General features: G+C 47.1%; 1 protein-coding gene across 1 annotated transcript in view; it reads left to right on the top strand.

Annotated features, from left to right (window-relative positions):
* Positions 1 to 17,388, top strand: part of LOC144817688 (long-chain-fatty-acid--CoA ligase ACSBG2-like) — a 614,824-nt gene extending 597,436 nt beyond the window's left edge. The window contains exon 13 of the mRNA XM_078674435.1: positions 14,542 to 17,388. Coding sequence (XP_078530561.1) covers positions 14,542 to 14,687 — 146 coding nt within the window. The 3' untranslated portion in view covers positions 14,688 to 17,388. The remainder of the gene's footprint in view (positions 1 to 14,541) is intronic.
* Positions 17,389 to 24,599: the final 7,211 nt, after the last annotated feature.

Raw genomic sequence — 24,599 nt, 5'->3', positions numbered from 1 at the left:
GTTGTGTGTCTGTAGATGGCACTTGTGACATGTCATGGCCCCTCCTTGTGAGTATTTGTTGTGTGTCTGTAGATGGCACTTGTGACATGTCATGGCCACTCCTTGTGAGTATTTGTTGTGTGTCTGTAAATGGCACTTGTGACATGTCATGGCCCCTCCTTGTGAGTATTTGTTGTGTGTCTGTAGATGGCACATATGACATGCCATGACCCCTCCTTGTGAGTATTTGTTGTGTGTCTGTAGATGCCACATGTGACATGCCACGGCCCCTCCTTGTGAGTATTTGTTGTGTGTCGGTAGAAGGCACATGTGACATGCCATGGCCCCTCCTTGTGAGTATTTGTCATGTGTCTGTAGATGGCACATGTGACATGCCATGACCCCTCCGTGTGAGTATTTGTCGTGTGTCTGTAGATGGCACATGTGACATGCCACGGCCCCTCCTTGTGAGTATTTGTTGTGTGTCTGTAGATGGCACATGTGACATGCCACGGCCCCTCCTTGTGAGTATTTGTCGTGTGTCTGTAGATGGCACATGTGACATGTCATGGCCTCTCCTTGTGAGTATTTGTTGTGTGTCTGTAGATGGCACTTGTGACATGTCATGGCCCCTCCTTGTGAGTATTTGTTGTGTGTCTGTAATGGCACATGTGCCATGCCATGACCCCTCCTTGTGAGTATTTGTCGTGTGTCTGTAGATGGCACATGTGACATGTCATGGCCCCTCCTTGTGAGTATTTGTTGTGTGTCTGTAGATGGCACTTGTGACATGTCATGGCCCCTCCTTGTGAGTATTTGTTGTGTGTCTGTAGATGGCACTTGTGACATGTCATGGCCCCTCCTTGTGAGTATTTGTTGTGTGTCGGTAGAAGGCACATGTGACATGCCATGGCCCCTCCTTGTGAGTATTTGTCATGTGTCTGTAGATGGCACATGTGACATGCCATGACCCCTCCGTGTGAGTATTTGTCGTGTGTCTGTAGATGGCACATGTGACATGCCACGGCCCCTCCTTGTGAGTATTTGTTGTGTGTCTGTAGATGGCACATGTGACATGCCACGGCCCCTCCTTGTGAGTATTTGTCGTGTGTCTGTAGATGGCACATGTGACATGTCATGGCCTCTCCTTGTGAGTATTTGTTGTGTGTCTGTAGATGGCACTTGTGACATGTCATGGCCCCTCCTTGTGAGTATTTGTTGTGTGTCTGTAATGGCACATGTGCCATGCCATGACCCCTCCTTGTGAGTATTTGTCGTGTGTCTGTAGATGGCACATGTGACATGTCATGGCCCCTCCTTGTGAGTATTTGTTGTGTGTATGTAGATGGCACTTGTGACATGTCATGGCCCCTCCTTGTGAGTATTTGTTGTGTGTCTATAATGGCACATGTGCCATGCCATGACCCCCTCCTTGTGAGTATTTGTCGTGTGTCTGTAGATGGCACATGTGACATGCCATGACACCTCCTTGTGAGTATTTGTTGTGTGTCTGTAGATGGCACTTGTGACATGTCATGGCCCCTCCTTGTGAGTATTTGTTGTGTGTCTGTAGATGGCACTTGTGACATGTCATGGCCCCTCCTTGTGAGTATTTGTTGTGTGTCTGTAGATGGCACATGTGCCATGCCATTACCCCTCCTTGTGAGTGTTTGTCGTGTGTCTGTAGATGGCACATGTGACATGCCATGACCCCTCCTTGTGAGTATTTGTTGTGTGTCTGTTGATGGCACTTGACATGCCTTGACCCCTCCTTGTGAGTATTTGTTGTGTGTCTGTAGATGGCACTTGTGACATGTCATGGCCCCTCCTTGTGAGTATTTGTTGTGTGTCTGTAGATGGCACTTGTGACATGTCATGGCCACTCCTTGGGAGTATTTGTTGTGTGTCTGTAAATGGCACTTGTGACATGTCATGGCCCCTCCTTGTGAGTATTTGTTGTGTGTCTGTAGATGGCACTTGTGACATGTCATGGCCCCTCCTTGTGAGTATTTGTCGTGTGTCTGTAGATGGCACACATGACATGCCACGGCCCCTCCTTGTGAGTATTTGTTGTGTGTCTGTAGATGGCACATGTGACATGCCATGACCCCTCCTTGTGAGTATTTGTCGTGTGTCTGTAGATGGCACACGTGACATGCCACGGCCCCTCCTTGTGAGTATTTGTTGTGTGTCGGTAGAAGGCACATGTGACATGCCATGGCCCCTCCTTGTGAGTATTTGTCATGTGTCTGTAGATGGCACATGTGACATGCCATGACCCCTCCATGTGAGTATTTGTCGTGTGTCTGTAGATGGCACATGTGACATGCCACGGCCCCTCCTTGTGAGTATTTGTTGTGTGTCTGTAGATGGCACATGTGACATGCCACGGCCCCTCCTTGTGAGTATATGTCGTGTGTCTGTAGATGGCACACGTGACATGCTACGGCCCCTCCTTGTGAGTATTTGTCGTGTGTCTGTAGATGGCACACATGACATGCCACGGCCCCTCCTTGTGAGTATTTGTTGTGTGTCTGTAGATGGCACATGTGACATGCCATGACCCCTCCTTGTGAGTATTTGTCGTGTGTCTGTAGATGGCACACGTGACATGCCACGGCCCCTCCTTGTGAGTATTTGTTGTGTGTCTGTAGATGGCACACGTGACATGCCATGGCCCCTCCTTGTGAGTATTTGTTGTGTGTCTGTAGATTGAACATGTGACATGCCACGGCCCCTCCTTGTGAGTATTTGTTGTGTGTCTGTAGATGGCACATGTGACATGTCATGGCCTCTCCTTGTGAGTATTTGTTGTGTGTCTGTAGATGGCACTTGTGACATGTCATGGCCCCTCCTTGTGAGTATTTGTTGTGTGTCTGTAATGGCACATGTGCCATGCTATGACCCCTCCTTGTGAGTATTTGTCGTGTGTCTGTAGATGGCACATGTGACATGCCATGACCCCTCCTTGTGAGTATTTGTTGTGTGTCTGTAGATGGCACTTGTGACATGTCATGGCCCCTCCTTGTAAGTATTAGTTGTGTGTCTGTAGATGGCACTTGTGACATGTCATGGCCCCTCCTTGTGAGTATTTGTTGTGTGTCTGTAGATGGCACTTGACATGCCATGACCCCTCCTTGTGAGTATTTGTTGTGTGTCTGTAGATGGCACATGTGACATGCCATGACCCCTCCTTGTGAGTATTTGTTGTGTGTCTGTAGATGGCACTTGACATGCCATGGCCCCTCCTTATGAGTATTTGTTGTGTGTCTGTAGATGGCACATGTGACATGCCACGGCCCCTCCTTGTGAGTATTTGTCGTGTGTCTGTAGATGGCACACGTGACATGCCACGGCCCCTCCTTGTGAGTATTTGTCGTGTGTCTGTAGATGGCACACGTGACATGTCATGGCCCCTCCTTGTGAGTATTTGTTGTGTGTATGTAGATGGCACTTGTGACATGTCATGGCCCCTTCTTGTGAGTATTTGTTGTGTGTCTATAATGGCACATGTGCCATGCCATGACCCCCTCCTTGTGAGTATTTGTCGTGTGTCTGTAGATGGCACATGTGACATGCCATGACCCCTCCTTGTGAGTATTTGTTGTGTGTCTGTAGATGGCACTTGTGACATGTCATGGCCCCTCCTTGTGAGTATTTGTTGTGTGTCTGTAGATGGCACTTGTGACATGTCATGGCCCCTCCTTGTGAGTATTTGTTGTGTGTCTGTAGATGGCACATGTGCCATGCCATTACCCCTCCTTGTGAGTGTTTGTCGTGTGTCTGTAAATGGCACATGTGACATGCCATGACCCCTCCTTGTGAGTATTTGTTGTGTGTCTGTTGATGGCACTTGACATGCCTTGACCCCTCCTTGTGAGTATTTGTTGTGTGTCTGTAGATGGCACTTGTGACATGTCATGGCCCCTCCTTGTGAGTATTTGTTGTGTGTCTGTAGATGGCACTTGTGACATGTCATGGCCACTCCTTGTGAGTATTTGTTGTGTGTCTGTAAATGGCACTTGTGACATGTCATGGCCCCTCCTTGTGAGTATTTGTTGTGTGTCTGTAGATGGCACATATGACATGCCATGACCCCTCCTTGTGAGTATTTGTTGTGTGTCTGTAGATGCCACATGTGACATGCCACGGCCCCTCCTTGTGAGTATTTGTTGTGTGTCGGTAGAAGGCACATGTGACATGCCATGGCCCCTCCTTGTGAGTATTTGTCATGTGTCTGTAGATGGCACATGTGACATGCCATGACCCCTCCGTGTGAGTATTTGTCGTGTGTCTGTAGATGGCACATGTGACATGCCACGGCCCCTCCTTGTGAGTATTTGTTGTGTGTCTGTAGATGGCACATGTGACATGCCACGGCCCCTCCTTGTGAGTATTTGTCGTGTGTCTGTAGATGGCACATGTGACATGTCATGGCCTCTCCTTGTGAGTATTTGTTGTGTGTCTGTAGATGGCACTTGTGACATGTCATGGCCCCTCCTTGTGAGTATTTGTTGTGTGTCTGTAATGGCACATGTGCCATGCCATGACCCCTCCTTGTGAGTATTTGTCGTGTGTCTGTAGATGGCACATGTGACATGTCATGGCCCCTCCTTGTGAGTATTTGTTGTGTGTATGTAGATGGCACTTGTGACATGTCATGGCCCCTCCTTGTGAGTATTTGTTGTGTGTCTATAATGGCACATGTGCCATGCCATGACCCCCTCCTTGTGAGTATTTGTCGTGTGTCTGTAGATGGCACATGTGACATGCCATGACCCCTCCTTGTGAGTATTTGTTGTGTGTCTGTAGATGGCACTTGTGACATGTCATGGCCCCTCCTTGTGAGTATTTGTTGTGTGTCTGTAGATGGCACTTGTGACATGTCATGGCCCCTCCTTGTGAGTATTTGTTGTGTGTCTGTAGATGGCACATGTGCCATGCCATTACCCCTCCTTGTGAGTGTTTGTCGTGTGTCTGAAGATGGCACATGTGACATGCCATGACCCCTCCTTGTGAGTATTTGTTGTGTGTCTGTTGATGGCACTTGACATGCCTTGACCCCTCCTTGTGAGTATTTGTTGTGTGTCTGTAGATGGCACTTGTGACATGTCATGGCCCCTCCTTGTGAGTATTTGTTGTGTGTCTGTAGATGGCACTTGTGACATGTCATGGCCACTCCTTGTGAGTATTTGTTGTGTGTCTGTAAATGGCACTTGTGACATGTCATGGCCCCTCCTTGTGAGTATTTGTTGTGTGTCTGTAGATGGCACATATGACATGCCATGACCCCTCCTTGTGAGTATTTGTTGTGTGTCTGTAGATGCCACATGTGACATGCCACGGCCCCTCCTTGTGAGTATTTGTTGTGTGTCGGTAGAAGGCACATGTGACATGCCATGGCCCCTCCTTGTGAGTATTTGTCATGTGTCTGTAGATGGCACATGTGACATGCCATGACCCCTCCGTGTGAGTATTTGTCGTGTGTCTGTAGATGGCACATGTGACATGCCACGGCCCCTCCTTGTGAGTATTTGTTGTGTGTCTGTAGATGGCACATGTGACATGCCACGGCCCCTCCTTGTGAGTATTTGTCGTGTGTCTGTAGATGGCACATGTGACATGTCATGGCCTCTCCTTGTATTTGTTGTGTGTCTGTAGATGGCACTTGTGACATGTCATGGCCCCTCCTTGTGAGTATTTGTTGTGTGTCTGTAATGGCACATGTGCCATGCCATGACCCCTCCTTGTGAGTATTTGTCGTGTGTCTGTAGATGGCACATGTGACATGTCATGGCCCCTCCTTGTGAGTATTTGTTGTGTGTATGTAGATGGCACTTGTGACATGTCATGGCCCCTCCTTGTGAGTATTTGTTGTGTGTCTATAATGGCACATCTGCCATGCCATGACCCCCTCCTTGTGAGTATTTGTCGTGTGTCTGTAGATGGCACATGTGACATGCCATGACCCCTCCTTGTGAGTATTTGTTGTGTGTCTGTAGATGGCACTTGTGACATGTCATGGCCCCTCCTTGTGAGTATTTGTTGTGTGTCTGTAGATGGCACTTGTGACATGTCATGGCCCCTCCTTGTGAGTATTTGTTGTGTGTCTGTAGATGGCACATGTGCCATGCCATTACCCCTCCTTGTGAGTATTTGTTGTGTGTCTGTAGATGGCACATGTGCCATGCCATTACCCCTCCTTGTGAGTGTTTGTCGTGTGTCTGTAGATGGCACATGTGACATGCCATGACCCCTCCTTGTGAGTATTTGTTGTGTGTCTGTTGATGGCACTTGACATGCCTTGACCCCTCCTTGTGAGTATTTGTTGTGTGTCTGTAGATGGCACTTGTGACATGTCATGGCCCCTCCTTGTGAGTATTTGTTGTGTGTCTGTAGATGGCACTTGTGACATGTCATGGCCACTCCTTGTGAGTATTTGTTGTGTGTCTGTAAATGGCACTTGTGACATGTCATGGCCCCTCCTTGTGAGTATTTGTTGTGTGTCTGTAGATGGCACATATGACATGCCATGACCCCTCCTTGTGAGTATTTGTTGTGTGTCTGTAGATGCCACATGTGACATGCCACGGCCCCTCCTTGTGAGTATTTGTTGTGTGTCGGTAGAAGGCACATGTGACATGCCATGGCCCCTCCTTGTGAGTATTTGTCATGTGTCTGTAGATGGCACATGTGACATGCCATGACCCCTCCGTGTGAGTATTTGTCGTGTGTCTGTAGATGGCACATGTGACATGCCACGGCCCCTCCTTGTGAGTATTTGTTGTGTGTCTGTAGATGGCACATGTGACATGCCACGGCCCCTCCTTGTGAGTATTTGTCGTGTGTCTGTAGATGGCACATGTGACATGTCATGGCCTCTCCTTGTGAGTATTTGTTGTGTGTCTGTAGATGGCACTTGTGACATGTCATGGCCCCTCCTTGTGAGTATTTGTTGTGTGTCTGTAATGGCACATGTGCCATGCCATGACCCCTCCTTGTGAGTATTTGTCGTGTGTCTGTAGATGGCACATGTGACATGTCATGGCCCCTCCTTGTGAGTATTTGTTGTGTGTCTGTAGATGGCACTTGTGACATGTCATGGCCCCTCCTTGTGAGTATTTGTTGTGTGTCTGTAGATGGCACTTGTGACATGTCATGGCCCCTCCTTGTGAGTATTTGTTGTGTGTCGGTAGAAGGCACATGTGACATGCCATGGCCCCTCCTTGTGAGTATTTGTCATGTGTCTGTAGATGGCACATGTGACATGCCATGACCCCTCCGTGTGAGTATTTGTCGTGTGTCTGTAGATGGCACATGTGACATGCCACGGCCCCTCCTTGTGAGTATTTGTTGTGTGTCTGTAGATGGCACATGTGACATGCCACGGCCCCTCCTTGTGAGTATTTGTCGTGTGTCTGTAGATGGCACATGTGACATGTCATGGCCTCTCCTTGTGAGTATTTGTTGTGTGTCTGTAGATGGCACTTGTGACATGTCATGGCCCCTCCTTGTGAGTATTTGTTGTGTGTCTGTAATGGCACATGTGCCATGCCATGACCCCTCCTTGTGAGTATTTGTCGTGTGTCTGTAGATGGCACATGTGACATGTCATGGCCCCTCCTTGTGAGTATTTGTTGTGTGTATGTAGATGGCACTTGTGACATGTCATGGCCCCTCCTTGTGAGTATTTGTTGTGTGTCTATAATGGCACATGTGCCATGCCATGACCCCCTCCTTGTGAGTATTTGTCGTGTGTCTGTAGATGGCACATGTGACATGCCATGACACCTCCTTGTGAGTATTTGTTGTGTGTCTGTAGATGGCACTTGTGACATGTCATGGCCCCTCCTTGTGAGTATTTGTTGTGTGTCTGTAGATGGCACTTGTGACATGTCATGGCCCCTCCTTGTGAGTATTTGTTGTGTGTCTGTAGATGGCACATGTGCCATGCCATTACCCCTCCTTGTGAGTGTTTGTCGTGTGTCTGTAGATGGCACATGTGACATGCCATGACCCCTCCTTGTGAGTATTTGTTGTGTGTCTGTTGATGGCACTTGACATGCCTTGACCCCTCCTTGTGAGTATTTGTTGTGTGTCTGTAGATGGCACTTGTGACATGTCATGGCCCCTCCTTGTGAGTATTTGTTGTGTGTCTGTAGATGGCACTTGTGACATGTCATGGCCACTCCTTGGGAGTATTTGTTGTGTGTCTGTAAATGGCACTTGTGACATGTCATGGCCCCTCCTTGTGAGTATTTGTTGTGTGTCTGTAGATGGCACTTGTGACATGTCATGGCCCCTCCTTGTGAGTATTTGTCGTGTGTCTGTAGATGGCACACATGACATGCCACGGCCCCTCCTTGTGAGTATTTGTTGTGTGTCTGTAGATGGCACATGTGACATGCCATGACCCCTCCTTGTGAGTATTTGTCGTGTGTCTGTAGATGGCACACGTGACATGCCACGGCCCCTCCTTGTGAGTATTTGTTGTGTGTCGGTAGAAGGCACATGTGACATGCCATGGCCCCTCCTTGTGAGTATTTGTCATGTGTCTGTAGATGGCACATGTGACATGCCATGACCCCTCCATGTGAGTATTTGTCGTGTGTCTGTAGATGGCACATGTGACATGCCACGGCCCCTCCTTGTGAGTATTTGTTGTGTGTCTGTAGATGGCACATGTGACATGCCACGGCCCCTCCTTGTGAGTATATGTCGTGTGTCTGTAGATGGCACACGTGACATGCTACGGCCCCTCCTTGTGAGTATTTGTCGTGTGTCTGTAGATGGCACACATGACATGCCACGGCCCCTCCTTGTGAGTATTTGTTGTGTGTCTGTAGATGGCACATGTGACATGCCATGACCCCTCCTTGTGAGTATTTGTCGTGTGTCTGTAGATGGCACACGTGACATGCCACGGCCCCTCCTTGTGAGTATTTGTTGTGTGTCTGTAGATGGCACACGTGACATGCCATGGCCCCTCCTTGTGAGTATTTGTTGTGTGTCTGTAGATTGAACATGTGACATGCCACGGCCCCTCCTTGTGAGTATTTGTTGTGTGTCTGTAGATGGCACATGTGACATGTCATGGCCTCTCCTTGTGAGTATTTGTTGTGTGTCTGTAGATGGCACTTGTGACATGTCATGGCCCCTCCTTGTGAGTATTTGTTGTGTGTCTGTAATGGCACATGTGCCATGCTATGACCCCTCCTTGTGAGTATTTGTCGTGTGTCTGTAGATGGCACATGTGACATGCCATGACCCCTCCTTGTGAGTATTTGTTGTGTGTCTGTAGATGGCACTTGTGACATGTCATGGCCCCTCCTTGTAAGTATTAGTTGTGTGTCTGTAGATGGCACTTGTGACATGTCATGGCCCCTCCTTGTGAGTATTTGTCGTGTGTCTGTAGATGGCACACGTGACATGCCATGACCCCTCCTTGTGAGTATTTGTCGTGTGTCTGTAGATGGCACATGTGACATGCCTTGGCCCCTCCTTGTGAGTATTTGTTGTGTGTCTGTAGATGGCACATGTGACATGCCACGGCCCCTCCTTGTGAGTATTTGTCGTGTGTCTGTAGATGGCACACGTGACATGCCACGGCCCCTCCTTGTGAGTATTTGTCGTGTGTCTGTAGATGGCACACGTGACATGCCACGGCCCCTCCTTGTGAGTATTTGTTGTGTGTCTGTAGATTGCACATGTGACATGCCATGGCCCCTCCATGTGAGTATTTGTTGTGTGTCTGTAGATTGCACATGTGACATGCCATGGCCCCTCCATGTGAGTATTTGTCGTGTGTCTGTAGATGGCACATGTGACATGTCATGGCCCCTCCTTGTGAGTATTTGTTGTGTGTATGTAGATGGCACTTGTGACATGTCATGGCCCCTCCTTGTGAGTATTTGTTGTGTGTCTATAATGGCACATGTGCCATGCCATGACCCCCTCCTTGTGAGTATTTGTTGTGTGTCTGTAGATGGCACATGTGACATGCCATGACCCCTCCTTGTGAGTATTTGTTGTGTGTCTGTAGATGGCACTTGTGACATGTCATGGCCCCTCCTTGTGAGTATTTGTTGTGTGTCTGTAGATGGCACTTGTGACATGTCATGGCCCCTCCTTGTGAGTATTTGTTGTGTGTCTGTAGATGGCACATGTGCCATGCCATGACCCCTCCTTGTGAGTGTTTGTCGTGTGTCTGTAGATGGCACATGTGACATGCCATGACCCCTCCTTGTGAGTATTTGTTGTGTGTCTGTTGATGGCGCTTGACATGCCATGACCCCACCTTGTGAGTATTTGTTGTGTGTCTGTAGATGGCACTTGTGACATGTCATGGCCCCTCCTTGTGAGTATTTGTTGTGTGTCTGTAGATGGCACTTTTGACATGTCATGGCCCCTCCTTGTGAGTATTTGTTGTGTGTCTGTAAATGGCACTTGTGACATGTCATGGCCCCTCCTTGTGAGTATTTGTTGTGTGTCTGTAGATGGCACTTGACATGCCATGACCCCTCTTTGTGAGTATTTGTTGTGTGTCTGTAGATGGCACATGTGACATGCCACGGCTCCTCCTTGTGAGTATTTGTTGTGTGTCTGTAGATGACACGTGACATGCCATGGCCCCTCCTTATGAGTATTTGTTGTGTGTCTGTAGATGGCACATGTGATATGCCACGGCCCCTCCTTGTGAGTATTTGTTGTGTGTCTGTAGATGGCACTTGTGACATGTCATGGCCCCTCCTTGTGAGTATTTGTTGTGTGTCTGTAGATGGCACTTGTGACATGTCATGGACCCTCCTTGTGAGTATTTGTTGTGTGTCTGTAGATGGCACTTGTGACATGTCATGGCCCCTCCTTGTGAGTATTTGTTGTGTGTCTGTAGATGGCACTTGTGACATGTCATGGCCCCTCCTTGTGAGTATTTGTTGGGTGTCTGTAGATGGCACTTGACATGCCATGACCCCTCCTTGTGAGTATTTGTTGTGTGTCTGTAGATGGCACATGTGACATGCCATGACCCCTCCTTGTGAGTATTTGTTGTGTGTCTGTAGATGGCACTTGACATGCCATGGCCCCTCCTTATGAGTATTTGTTGTGTGTATGTAGATGGCACTTGTGACATGTCATGGCCCCTCCTTGTGAGTATTTGTTGTGTGTCTATAATGGCACATGTGCCATGCCATGACCCCCTCCTTGTGAGTATTTGTCGTGTGTCTGTAGATGGCACATGTGACATGCCATGACCCCTCCTTGTGAGTATTTGTTGTGTGTCTGTAGATGGCACTTGTGACATGTCATGGCCCCTCCTTGTGAGTATTTGTTGTGTGTCTGTAGATGGCACTTGTGACATGTCATGGCCCCTCCTTGTGAGTATTTGTTGTGTGTCTGTAGATGGCACATGTGCCATGCCATTACCCCTCCTTGTGAGTGTTTGTCGTGTGTCTGTAGATGGCACATGTGACATGCCATGACCCCTCCTTGTGAGTATTTGTTGTGTGTCTGTTGATGGCACTTGACATGCCTTGACCCCTCCTTGTGAGTATTTGTTGTGTGTCTGTAGATGGCACTTGTGACATGTCATGGCCCCTCCTTGTGAGTATTTGTTGTGTGTCTGTAGATGGCACTTGTGACATGTCATGGCCACTCCTTGTGAGTATTTGTTGTGTGTCTGTAAATGGCACTTGTGACATGTCATGGCCCCTCCTTGTGAGTATTTGTTGTGTGTCTGTAGATGGCACATATGACATGCCATGACCCCTCCTTGTGAGTATTTGTTGTGTGTCTGTAGATGCCACATGTGACATGCCACGGCCCCTCCTTGTGAGTATTTGTTGTGTGTCGGTAGAAGGCACATGTGACATGCCATGGCCCCTCCTTGTGAGTATTTGTCATGTGTCTGTAGATGGCACATGTGACATGCCATGACCCCTCCGTGTGAGTATTTGTCGTGTGTCTGTAGATGGCACATGTGACATGCCACGGCCCCTCCTTGTGAGTATTTGTTGTGTGTCTGTAGATGGCACATGTGACATGCCACGGCCCCTCCTTGTGAGTATATGTCGTGTGTCTGTAGATGGCACACGTGACATGCTACGGCCCCTCCTTGTGAGTATTTGTCGAGTGTCTGTAGATGGCACACATGACATGCCACGGCCCCTCCTTGTGAGTATTTGTTGTGTGTCTGTAGATGGCACATGTGACATGCCATGACCCCTCCTTGTGAGTATTTGTCGTGTGTCTGTAGATGGCACACGTGACATGCCACGGCCCCTCCTTGTGAGTATTTGTTGTGTGTCTGTAGATGGCACACGTGACATGCCATGGCCCCTCCTTGTGAGTATTTGTTGTGTGTCTGTAGATTGAACATGTTACATGCCACGGCCCCTCCTTGTGAGTATTTGTCGTGTGTCTGTAGATGGCACATGTGACATGTCATGGCCTCTCCTTGTGAGTATTTGTTGTGTGTCTGTAGATGGCACTTGTGACATGTCATGGCCCCTCCTTGTGAGTATTTGTTGTGTGTCTGTAATGGCACATGTGCCATGCCATGACCCCTCCTTGTGAGTATTTGTCGTGTGTCTGTAGATGGCACATGTGACATGCCATGACCCCTCCTTGTGAGTATTTGTTGTGTGTCTGTAGATGGCACTTGTGACATGTCATGGCCCCTCCTTGTAAGTATTAGTTGTGTGTCTGTAGATGGCACTTGTGACATGTCATGGCCCCTCCTTGTGAGTATTTGTCGTGTGTCTGTAGATGGCACACGTGACATGCCATGACCCCTCCTTGTGAGCATTTGTCGTGTGTCTGTAGATGGCACATGTGACATGCCTTGGCCCCTCCTTGTGAGTATTTGTTGTGTGTCTGTAGATGGCACATGTGACATGCCACTGCCCCTCCTTGTGAGTATTTGTCGTGTGTCTGTAGATGGCACACGTGACATGCCACGGCCCCTCCTTGTGAGTATTTGTTGTGTGTCTGTAGATTGCACATGTGACATGCCATGGCCCCTCCATGTGAGTATTTGTTGTGTGTCTGTAAATTTCACATGTGACATGCCATGGCCCCTCCATGTGAGTATTTGTCGTGTGTCTGTAGATGGCACATGTGACATGTCATGGCCCCTCCTTGTGAGTATTTGTTGTGTGTATGTAGATGGCACTTGTGACATGTCATGGCCCCTCCTTGTGAGTATTTGTTGTGTGTCTATAATGGCACATGTGCCATGCCATGACCCCCTCCTTGTGAGTATTTGTCGTGTGTCTGTAGATGGCACATGTGACATGCCATGACCCCTCCTTGTGAGTATTTGTTGTGTGTCTGTAGATGGCACTTGTGACATGTCATGGCCCCTCCTTGTAAGTATTAGTTGTGTGTCTGTAGATGGCACACGTGACATGCCACGGCCCCTCCTTGTGAGTATTTGTTGTGTGTCTGTTGATGGCACTTGACATGCCATGACCCCTCCTTGTGAGTTTTTGTTGTGTGTCTGTAGATGGCACTTGTGACATGTCATGGCCCCTCCTTGTGAGTATTTGTTGTGTGTCTGTAGATGGCACTTGTGACATGTCATGGCCCCTCCTTGTGAGTATTTGTTGTGTGTCTGTAAATGGCACTTGTGACATGTCATGGCCCCTCCTTGTGAGTATTTGTTGTGTGTCTGTAGATGGCACTTGACATGCCGTGACCCCTCTTTGTGAGTATTTGTTGTGTGTCTGTAGATGGCACATGTGGCATGCCACGGCTCCTCCTTGTGAGTATTTGTTGTGTGTCTGTAGATGACACGTGACATGCCATGGCCCCTCCTTATGAGTATTTGTTGTGTGTCTGTAGATGGCACATGTGATATGCCACGGCCCCTCCTTGTGAGTATTTGTTGTGTGTCTGTAGATGGCACTTGTGACATGTCATGGCCCCTCCTTGTGAGTATTTGTTGTGTGTCTGTAGATGGCACTTGACATGCCATGACCCCTCCTTGTGAGTATTTGTTGTGTGTCTGTAGATGGCACATGTGACATGCCACGGCTCCTCCTTGTGAGTATTTGTTGTGTGTCTGTAGATGGCACTTGACATGCCATGGCCCCTCCTTATGAGTATTTGTTGTGTGTCTGTAGATGGCACATGTGATATGCCACGGCCCCTCCTTGTGAATATTTGTTGTGTGTCTGTAGATGACACATGTGACATGCCACGGCCCCTCCTTTTGAGTATTTGTTGTGTGTCTGTAGATGGCACTTGTGACATGTCACGGCCCCCCCTTTGTGAGTATTTGTTGTGTGTCTGTAGATGGCACTTGTGACATGCCACGGCCCCTCCTTGTGAGTATTTGTAAGAATCACTCCATGTTAGAGTATGGGTCAATCTGATACATGCACTTGCAAGGGCATTAACCAGAGTTTTAATTTTAATGAATATCAAAGGGTCAGAACATCTTCAGAAGACAACAGATGAGACTGTTACAGATTTTTGAGAAGTTAAATTTTTACTTTACAAATACTTTGCCTTTCATTTCCCCTCTTCATTGACCTTCCCCTTCTCTTCCTCCATATTCAGGTCCCACCATGAAAATGAAGCGCCCCGTCATCCTCAAAAAGTACGAGAAGATCATTGATGCACTCTACAAGGTGGGAAGCTCCCTCCAGGGCGAGACTCAAAGACCTTTAGCCGAAAGAAACGAAGAAATTAAAAGTAAGCTGTGAAAATCCCAATTCTAAGGCGCATGGGGTGAAGGAAATCACAGTTGGCCTACTAGACATCAGGCGATGGAGCCGACACTGGATTTCTTTGGAGATGTAGGAGTCGCCAAAGAGAACTTTTTCACTGCATGGCACCTTGAGTTAATGACTATATTCGGAGTAGCCTTCTATGTGGCTGCGGAATAAAGTTTTAAATTAGCATCTTTGTGTTTGCAGTAGAAGCATGACCGTGTATCCTGCAATGGGATGTGCGCATGATTCCCACAACTCGTATCCGGGTCTGGGGCTAGATTGGGCTTATTGTTCTTGTTCTTATAGTGGATTTTCTATTTCTACTTCAGCCTGACATTGCATCAAATTCTTGATATGCTTTTCCTATCAGGGAAATGTATTTTCTTCAGGATTTATACCTTGTGTTCAGATAGGTTAAAGAACGTTTTATGAGGGAAAGGGTTATAATTAGGGGCAGCATAAGGGAAGGATTAGGGGAAGGAAAGTAGAATGATGGGGAACTCTGTTTTGATTGGGGATAGTGTGTCGTCCTCCAGGTCTACGTGCCACTATAAATAATGCAGCATTTTCAGTGCTGCTTGCTCCTGCCTCTGCACAGGCATGATTGGCAAGGTTGGTCACCTCAGGTGACATGCTCCTTCTTGCTTGCAGTGCGATGAAGCGTCCGGCCACTTGTCGTGCGTCTTCAGCGCACATGCTGTGATGGAAGCTTGCCACTTGCAATGTGGACTTTCTTTTGCCAGTCTTGGGCCACTGGCGACTCCGTCTTGAGACAATTTGAGGTAAGACACTGTGGGCTGTCTTTGGCACACTGTGGATCTGAAATTAAATTAAATTAAATGAATCTTTTATAGAGCTCAAAGTGTCGCTCCCACCGAAGAATCCTGGCGCTACCAGATAACATGCTACAGCAGATACTGATTAGGCACTAAATGAGTGCAAGACATGAATCATCAGCTGTTCCATACAACCATGTTTTTAGTGCCTTCCTGAACTGTTCTTCCGATTCTATAGATCTTAAAAATGCTTGGCATGAGATTCCAGGCCTTTGCCCCTAACACAGTTGCCGACTTCCCTCCCCTTGTTTTAAGTTTGAAGTCAGGTATTTTAAGGTGGTTAGCGGAAGTAGATCGAAGTGTCCTCCTTGTCGTACAAGGCCTAAATCTTGCAGACAGGTAAGCTTGGCCTAATTGGCGCACTGCTCTGAAGACTGTAAGGAGAAGTTTGAACAAGATTCTTTTGTTGAGTGGGAGCCAATGAAGACTTTTCAGAGCGGCGGATGGTGACGCCCTGTGAGGAAGTTTCAATACCAGTCTGGCTGCTGCACGTTGAACCACCTGTAGTTTCTTCAGGGTAGATTTATTTACCCCTACTAGGAGGCTATTGCAGTAGTCTAAACGAGAAAGTATTAAGGCCACTGCCACTGTTTTCCTGGCCTCGAGCCGAAGAAAGGCAAAAAAAAAATTCAAAGTCCTGATTAGGCCGAAAGAAGTACTCGCCACCTTTAATGCATGTGGTTTGAACGAGAGAGAGGCGTCAAACCATACCCCCAGGTTTTTTGCCACTTCCACGTAAGGTGGAGGGTATGCTGTTTCTGTGGGCCACCAATTTGTGGGTTGGAAGGGGTTATTTTTCCCAATTAATAAGATTCCTGTTTTTTCTGTATTACAATGGAGGTGGTTGTTTTTCATCCATTTGATGACCGCCGTGAGACAAGATTTGAAATTTTCCTCCGCCTCTGTAGAATATTTTTCAAGAGACCGGATCAGCTGAGAGTCATCAGCATAAGAGGTTGTTTCGATCCCATACGATGAAATAAGAGCAATAAGTGGCGCCATAAAAATATTGAAAAGAAGTGGTGCACCCTGAGGGACACCCGCTGTGATGGACCGCTTAGAGGAGAGAAAAGTGCCCAGGGAGATAACTTGTCCCTGGTTGGACAGGAACGATGTAATCCATGCCACAGCTTTATTGGAAATACCGCAATATTTTAGTCTGGTTAGCAAGATGTTATGGGAGATAGTATCAAACGCGGCAGATAGATCCAAAAGGATCAGCATTGCCTTCTTGCCACTATCTGTGATAAATTTCAAGGTGTCCGATGTTTCCAACAGCGCAGATTCGGTTCAATGCTTTGAGCGGAAGACAGATTGACGGGATGCAACATCTGTGCTGTTTCAGCAAAACTGGAAAGTTCCTTGTGAACCTTTCGCTCTGTAATCTTCCCTAGAACCGTCAAAAGGGATATGTGTCTATAATTGGAAAGATTAGTGGAGTCTATATTTTGTTGTTTCTTCAAAGGCTTTACAATGGCAAATTTCCATTCATCCGGCACTATCCCAGAGGATCGGGAGGAATTCACAATGTCATTACCCACAGGGTTCACTACATTAATGATCTGGTGTAATATACTTGGGGGGCAAGCATCCAGTGGAGAGCCTGACTTGCAGGCCAGGATGGCATCATGTGTTTGAGCTAAGGTAACAGTTTGAAAAGTTTGAAAGACCGGCTTATCCTGTCTATGATCTTGCTCATGTTCTCTGGAAGGTTCAGGAACACTTGAAATTTCAAAATCCAATTGTATGTATTTGATTTTTTCTTCAAAATGTGTTACAATGTCATCGCAAAGCATCTGGGATGGCGGGATTTCTGTATGTGGTGCTTTAGGATCAATAAAAGATTTTTACGATTTCAAAAATCTCTTTTTGATTTTGTTTAGCTGTTGCAATTCTGCTACTGAAGTACTCTTTTTTGGCTGTTTTTATAGCCAGATGATATAATTTCCTATATGTTTTGAAGATTTGTAGATTTGCCGCCTCGTATCCCCTTCTCCATTTCCGTTCTAGTTGTTTGCAGAACAGATGTTGCTGCGCTAGCTCATTCGTAAACCATGGGTCATTATGTACTTTCCTATAGCCTTTTCTGTTGGTAGGCTTTAAGGGACTTAATTCCTCACTTACAGTTGTCATCCAGTTATGGAAGCGGTGAGAATCTTCTACTGTATCACCTGTTAGAATAGGTATCTTATTTTGTGCAATTGTTGGAAGGCTGGGGTTATCGGATAGCAGATGCCATTTACGTCCTGGTGGCTCAGTAGTCCTGTTTCTAGCTACCTGTTCTGACTTAGACGTTGGAATGGTCAGTTGAATATAATAGTGATCTCACCAGGCCTGTGGGATGGCGTCCTCTACCTGAATCGAGGTAAGATTGGAACACACTACATCTATGGTGTGTCCTGCTCTATGTGATTGCCCTTGCACTAGTTGCTTCATGCCCAATGAAGTAGTTGATTCCAGGAAGGTGATAGCGCCCGTGTTGTTACTACATTCAAGATGTAGGTTAATATCTCCTAACAAGGTAAGATTAGCATATCTAAGGAGGGCTTGACTAAGGGTGTCCCCTAGTGTGTCCCGAAAGGTGTTGCTGTTGCCTGGGGGACAGTAAACTAAAATTCCCGAGAAAGAAGATGCTTCATTAATGGTACAGCAGAAACCCACACTTTCTGCTCCCTTGAGTTCCTGAAGGTTAAAAGTCTTCCATTGGAGCATATCTCTATGGATAATGGCAATTCCCCCCCTACCAGTCTCTCGGTCTGTCCTACAGATGGTAAAGTTGGGGGGCAGGGCTGCTGCAATATCCGGATTGCAGTTCTCTGTTAACCAAGTTTCCGTAATGCATAGAAAGTGTAACTCATTATGTATGATTAGCTCTCTGATGTCCAACGCATGTTTCACTAAGGAGTGTGCATCAATCAAACCCCCTTTCAGTGCAGTTTGACAAATTCCTCCTTTATATTTTATCCTGGTATGATTAATGATGATTAAATGCAACCGTTGGTATCTGTGTTTGACATTTCCAGCAGGCAACAGGGCACCAGATTTTATCTGCCTCCAGAAAATGTCTGCAAGGTTTTTTTGTGTTCAGCTGTTTAAGAAAGTTTGATGTAAATACTTTGTCTAATTGCATACCTTCTGCATGGCTGGCGCTGGACGTGTTCGGGACTTGGACGGGCGCAGACGAGCTTGCCTTGGGCGCGCAGCTGGCGTGCCGCCGGCACGCCCGCTGCGTGTGTCCGCTGCGCGTCAGCTCCATTTCCTGCTTTAAATCGTGTAGCCCGAGGTCTTGTGGAAAGACTAGACCGTCTCCCCTCAAAGATGGCGCCCGTCACTGTCCAGGCGGAAGTAAGGGAAAGTATAGCATCGAAACTCCCTCCACACAAACAGCAGAAGCTGCGGTGGACCAGGGAGCAGACGCAAAAAGCAAGAGTTTTTTAAAAGGTGAGCAACAGTTCTATAGATGCCCCTTGTAGTGCCTCAATGTTATTCGATGCGGTAAAATTTTTAACAGTTGAAATGCAGCGATGTATTAAAATGCCTAAGGCAATAGAAAGACAAAATAAAGGAACTTTACAACAATTACAAAAGCACAGTGACTAGTTTCAAATTCCTGCTGACAGCGTTTATCTAGTGCGCGCATAATCCAATTCCTGCTTTTAAGCGTGGAGCCCAAGGTCTTGTGGGAAGACTAGACTGTCTCCCCTCAAAGATGGCACCCGTCACTCTCCAGGCGGAAGTGAGGGAAAGTATAGCGTCGAAACTCCCTCCACACAAACAGCAGAAGCTGCGGTGGACCGGGGAGAAGACGCAAAAAGCAAGAGTTTTTTAAAAGGTGAGAAACAGTTCTATAGATGCCACTTGTAGTGCCTCAATGTTATTCGATGCGGTAACATTTTTAACAGGTGCAATGCGGCGATGTGTTATAATGCCTAACGCAATACAAAGACTTCGCTGGAGCAGTCGAAATGTAGAGGCCCTGTAACAAATTGAAGTCTTTAAGTCCAGTATATGAAACAGATTAGGTTTATTGAAGATAAGATTCAGGTCATGTAGATAAAATAGAATAAAGTAGATCCAATAATAGAAACCCCACCAGGAACAGATGGACTCCAGCTCAGCCTCAGATGTAACTGTCCCTGCTTTCAAGCATATACAATTGGAACACTATGTGACATCATAGATGCCTGCTGAGCAAGTAATGACAAATACTAAAGAAGGACAGAGAAGAAATGAAAGCAGTATGCAACACATCTCCCCCCTTGACAAAATAAAACAAGATAAGAAAACAAAAGAGAGAAGAAAAATTGATAATAGAACATACAGCATATACACAGTAAAAATACTGGTAAAGTAAAAGAAAGAGATAAAACATCAAGGGCCAGATGTAGGTACATCTTATTTTCCGATTCTTAAATACCGAGTCATACCGAATCGGTATTTCAGAATCGGAAAATGAGATGTAGATAAAAAATCGGTAACAATTACCGAATCGGAATCAGTCGGTAATCGTAATCGGTATTTACCGAGTCGGAATATACCTACTCGGTAAAATCCGATTCGGTAAAACCCAAACTTACCAACGGTTCCATGGCCCATAGGAATGAATGGGTAGTCCCGACTCGGAAAATACCGAGTCGGAAAAAACCGACTCGGTATTTACCGAGTCGGTAATATCCGACTCAGATTTTGAAACTGACAAACATGTGAGCCTGTGAACCAATCAGGTACTCCAACCACACCCAAATCCAAAGCCACTGGGAAACCAACCAATCAGATCCAAGCACCACACCCCAGTACCTGGGACAGGCCACGCCCATGCAGGTGCAGAAACCAACAGTCAGGAGAGCAGGAGGACAGAGTGTGGAGCTGCCTTCCCTGAGTCAAACAACACAGCAAGATGGAGATTCAGGAGGCACAGAGGGATGCTGCAGAGCGCAAAAGGAAGCAGAAGTTCAGCCAGGAAGAACTGCAGGTGCTAATTTCCGAGGTAGTAAGACATTACAGCAAAATTTTCGGGAAGCAATCTCTGCATGTAGCAGAATCTATCAAACGCAGCACCTGGTTGGAAATACAAGGCAAGGTAAATGCCATTGGTGTCACCCACCATGACCTTGAAGATCTGAAAAAACGGTGGTATGACATCCGCATTATCACAAAGAAAAAACTTGCTGCCCACCGCAAGGAAAGTGCTGCAACAGGGGGAGGAAGAAACAGAGCCCCTAGACTCAGCGACATCGAGGAGATGGTGGCATCCACCCTTGAGAAGGAATGCATTCACGGCATTGGAGACGCTGACAGCTCAGCAAGAGGCGCAAAGAAACAAGGTAAGATGCAAGTACATTGTCATTTACCCATTTACCTATTCCCCTCACAGGACAAATCAGACTCCACAACAGGTTTAACTATTGTCCTGCAATGCATCCTGGAAATGTAGTCATGTGTAGATACCTCAGAGCAGTCAGCATGCATTGCAGCAAGGGGAGCAACAGACAACTAGCATAGGCAAATGAGAGACAGGCAAAAGTGCAATAGAAGTGTGTTTTATCATGAGACACAGGTGAACAACTCCACTGACACAATGTCCATGTCTGTCCACAGGAGAGTCAATGCGCAGCACAGCAGAGGTTAGAGAGAAGAGGAGGGAAGGAGCCGGACCAAGCACATCACACGGATGAAGGACCAAGAGCAGGCAGCCCTGATACCTGAGGAGGCAATAGCACATAATCCACAATCCCCTCTCCTATTTGGTAGTCAGGACACAGGAGCGGCTGAACAATCACCCACCCCCACAACACCATCCCCAGTGCTGGGAAGGGTAAGGTGCCATGATGTGCCCCCTCGCAGAATACTGGAAACATCGGAGGAGGAGGAGGTGGAGGGTGACACACAGGACAGAGGCAACACCGAAGAGCTGCCCACTCCCAGAGTAACGCGGGCCAGTGTCCGAGGGCGAAGGCCACGGGAGGCAGAGGATGTGCGTCAGGTTCAGGGTGTCTTTTGCGGACTGGAGGCCACCATGGTGAAAGTGCTGCGCCTGCAGGCAAAAAGCGATGATGGGGGTTCAGAGGCAGGCACGCACAACAAATAACAAGCTGGATGCAGTAGGCAAGGGCATAGGGGAAATGGCAGAAAGCATGCAATCTATGGCGTCAGGAATATCTGATATTACACAGTGCATGACTGTCCTGTGTGACAAGTTGGACAGGGACCATTTAGAGAGACGCAAGGCCCGTGTGGATGTGCGTCAGCAAACAAAGGCCCTGAACAGGTTTGCCACTGCTACCACTGTGCTGTGCAGACGGTCAGTGACGATGCAGGATGCCATAGTGCGGTGCTGCAACAATTTATCAGAAGGTATGGCCAGGATGACCTCTGCTATGGAGCTTGTGCTCGCGCATCAGACTGGCACTGGAGGCGACACTTGTGCTTTGGAAAGCGAGGGGTCCACCAGCAGGAGTGGTGCAAGCACTCCTGTGCAAGACTTACGGAGGAGTGGCAGGCGTCGGGGAAGTGTGACAGGCCACAGTGAGAACATTGATTCACAGCCACAGCAGCCCCGCCCTGTGGTCCGTGGCCACCAACAATGACTTTGCCCTACACCCGAGACTGTAGTCACAGTGGTGTTAACCGTGACAACACACTCATGGAGTGTTTGATATTGTGAGCCCAAATGTGAGCTATCAATGCTGTGGCGTAGTGAAAATTAAACTACTTACACAAAGTTACATTCATGCCTGTGTCTCTTTACTCACTCAGAAATATTGTTGTGTGACCTCTTCCCGTCTCAGTCTCCCATCTGTAGCTGCTGCTGCCACCGTAGCATGGGGCTCTGCCTCCTCTGGGTCGTCATCAATGTCCTCATGATATGTGATCTCCACCTCTGTGCCTTCCTTGGTGGCGAGATTATGTAACATTGCACAGGTCGCTATTATTTTGCAGCAGATGATTGGGGTGTACTGCCGTGCACCTCCACTCTTGTGGAGGCACCGAAACCTGCTCTTAAGGAGTCCAAATGTGCGCTCAACAACGTTTCGTGTAGATCTGTGAGCCACATTGTATCGCCTTTCACTCCTGGTGGATGGGTTGAGGTAGGGAGTGAGCACAAAGGACCGCAGGGCATATGCACTGTCGCCTAGGGGGGAGAAAGATAGATATTAATTGCAAGTACATGAGACGTAGATCTGATGTGAGTGTCATGGTGTGTCATTGTGATTTACCTAGCAGGTATCCATTTCCAAATTCTCCGGCAAGTAGGCGTGTGTATATTCCACTATTCTGGAATATATAAGAATCATGGGTACTTCCGGGGAACTTGGCTACGATGTCTGTGATGAGGTTCCCTGCATTACATATGACCTGGACGTTGATGGAGTGCGTCGATTTGCGATTCCTGTAAATGTGCTCTGTGGCTGCAGGTGGACAGAGTGGGACGTGGGTGCCATCGATGCAGCCTATCACGTGAGGGAAGTGTGCCAGTTGATAGAAGTCTGTCTTGGTTTTTGCTAATTCTGCTGGTGTAGCAGGGAATTAAATGTAATGCCCCATCCTCTGCATCATGGCGTCAAGAAACCTCCTGAAGAAGCGGGACAGGCAGCCCTGGGACACACCACCCACTGCAGCTATCACACTCTGGTAGCTCCCTGAGGCCAGCAGGTGTAAGCTACATAGCACCTGGACATGGGGTGGGATGGCATGGGCACTGGGTGTTGGGTGGTCCAGGAGTGGGTGTAGGTCCCTGATCAAGTCCTTGATGGTGTCTGGGTGTAGCCTGTACCTCTGCAGTATTTCAGGCTCTGTCAGTTGGAACAGTGTTATCCTTTCCCTGTGAACTTGTTCCTCCCTTTGCCATTCTCTCTCTCCTGCTGCCTGTAGTCTCTGCCGTCTTGCTATGATGTAAAAAGCCGCCATCATGGGTCCTGAGGTGCATTTTGGGACTATTTTTATAGCCCTCCCCTGGTTACCACCTGCATTCAATCCATGGTAAATACCGACTCATAAATACCGATTTTCTGCAGAATCGGTATTTTTGGGCTTACCTACATCTCCATGGCCATTTTTTACCGTTTCTTATTTTCCGAGTCGGAAAATAAGAATTCGGTATTTATGAATTCGGTAGATTCCGCCACGGTAACTTTACCGTTTCATATTTACCGAGTCGGTATGTTTCCGACTCATATTTTTCCGAATCGGACATTTTTGACCTCCTACATCTCATTTCATGGATTCCGGTCGGTAACGGCCGATTTTACCGATTTTCGGCCGTTACCGACCGGTAAATACCTACCTACATCTGGCCCCAAATGGTGAAAGTACGAAAGAAAATACAGTCACCCACAAGGTACAAAATCCACAAGAATGGAAAAGAATGGATTTGATAAATTAAATACATCTGTAAGACAAATCCACAAGGATGGAAAAAGATGGATTTGATAAATTAACTTCAGATCAAATTAAATACATCTGTAACACAAATCCACAAGAATGGAAAAGAATGGATTTGATAAATTAAATACATCTGTAAGACAAATCCACAATAATGGAAAAAGATGGATTTGATAAATTAACTTCAGATCAAATTAAATACATCTGTAACACAAATCCACAAGAATGGAAAAAGATGGATTCGATACATAAATAAGAACTTCTCTACACATTAGATCATTTAACTGATTCATATCAATGAACAACCTTCCTCTCCTTAAAACATCAAACAATTTGAACACCTCTAAAATATTAGAGCACTTACGTGGTTCAATAAATAAGCAACCTGTGACACTTTAAACATCAAACGATGTGAACACCTCTAAAATATCAGAGCACAAATGTGGTTCACATCCCGAAATAAAACAACCATCCTCTCTTTAAAACATCAAATAATTTGAACACCTCTAAAATCTAAAATATTAGAGCACAAAAGTGGTTCAGATCCTAAAATAGAGCAACATGCAGCTCTTTTAACCTTGAACAAAATGAACACCTCTAACATAGTAGAGCACTAATGTGGTTCAGCAAAGCACTAAGCTTTTAAGGCTCATCCTCAGATGCAACCTCAAACACATTAAATCTA

Source organism: Lissotriton helveticus, chromosome 2_1 (assembly GCF_964261635.1).
Source record: "Lissotriton helveticus chromosome 2_1, aLisHel1.1, whole genome shotgun sequence".
In the NCBI taxonomy this organism is placed as follows: domain Eukaryota; kingdom Metazoa; phylum Chordata; class Amphibia; order Caudata; family Salamandridae; genus Lissotriton; species Lissotriton helveticus.
The sequence above is the reverse complement of the archived record's forward strand: the minus strand, read 5'-3'. Positions and strand labels throughout refer to the sequence as shown.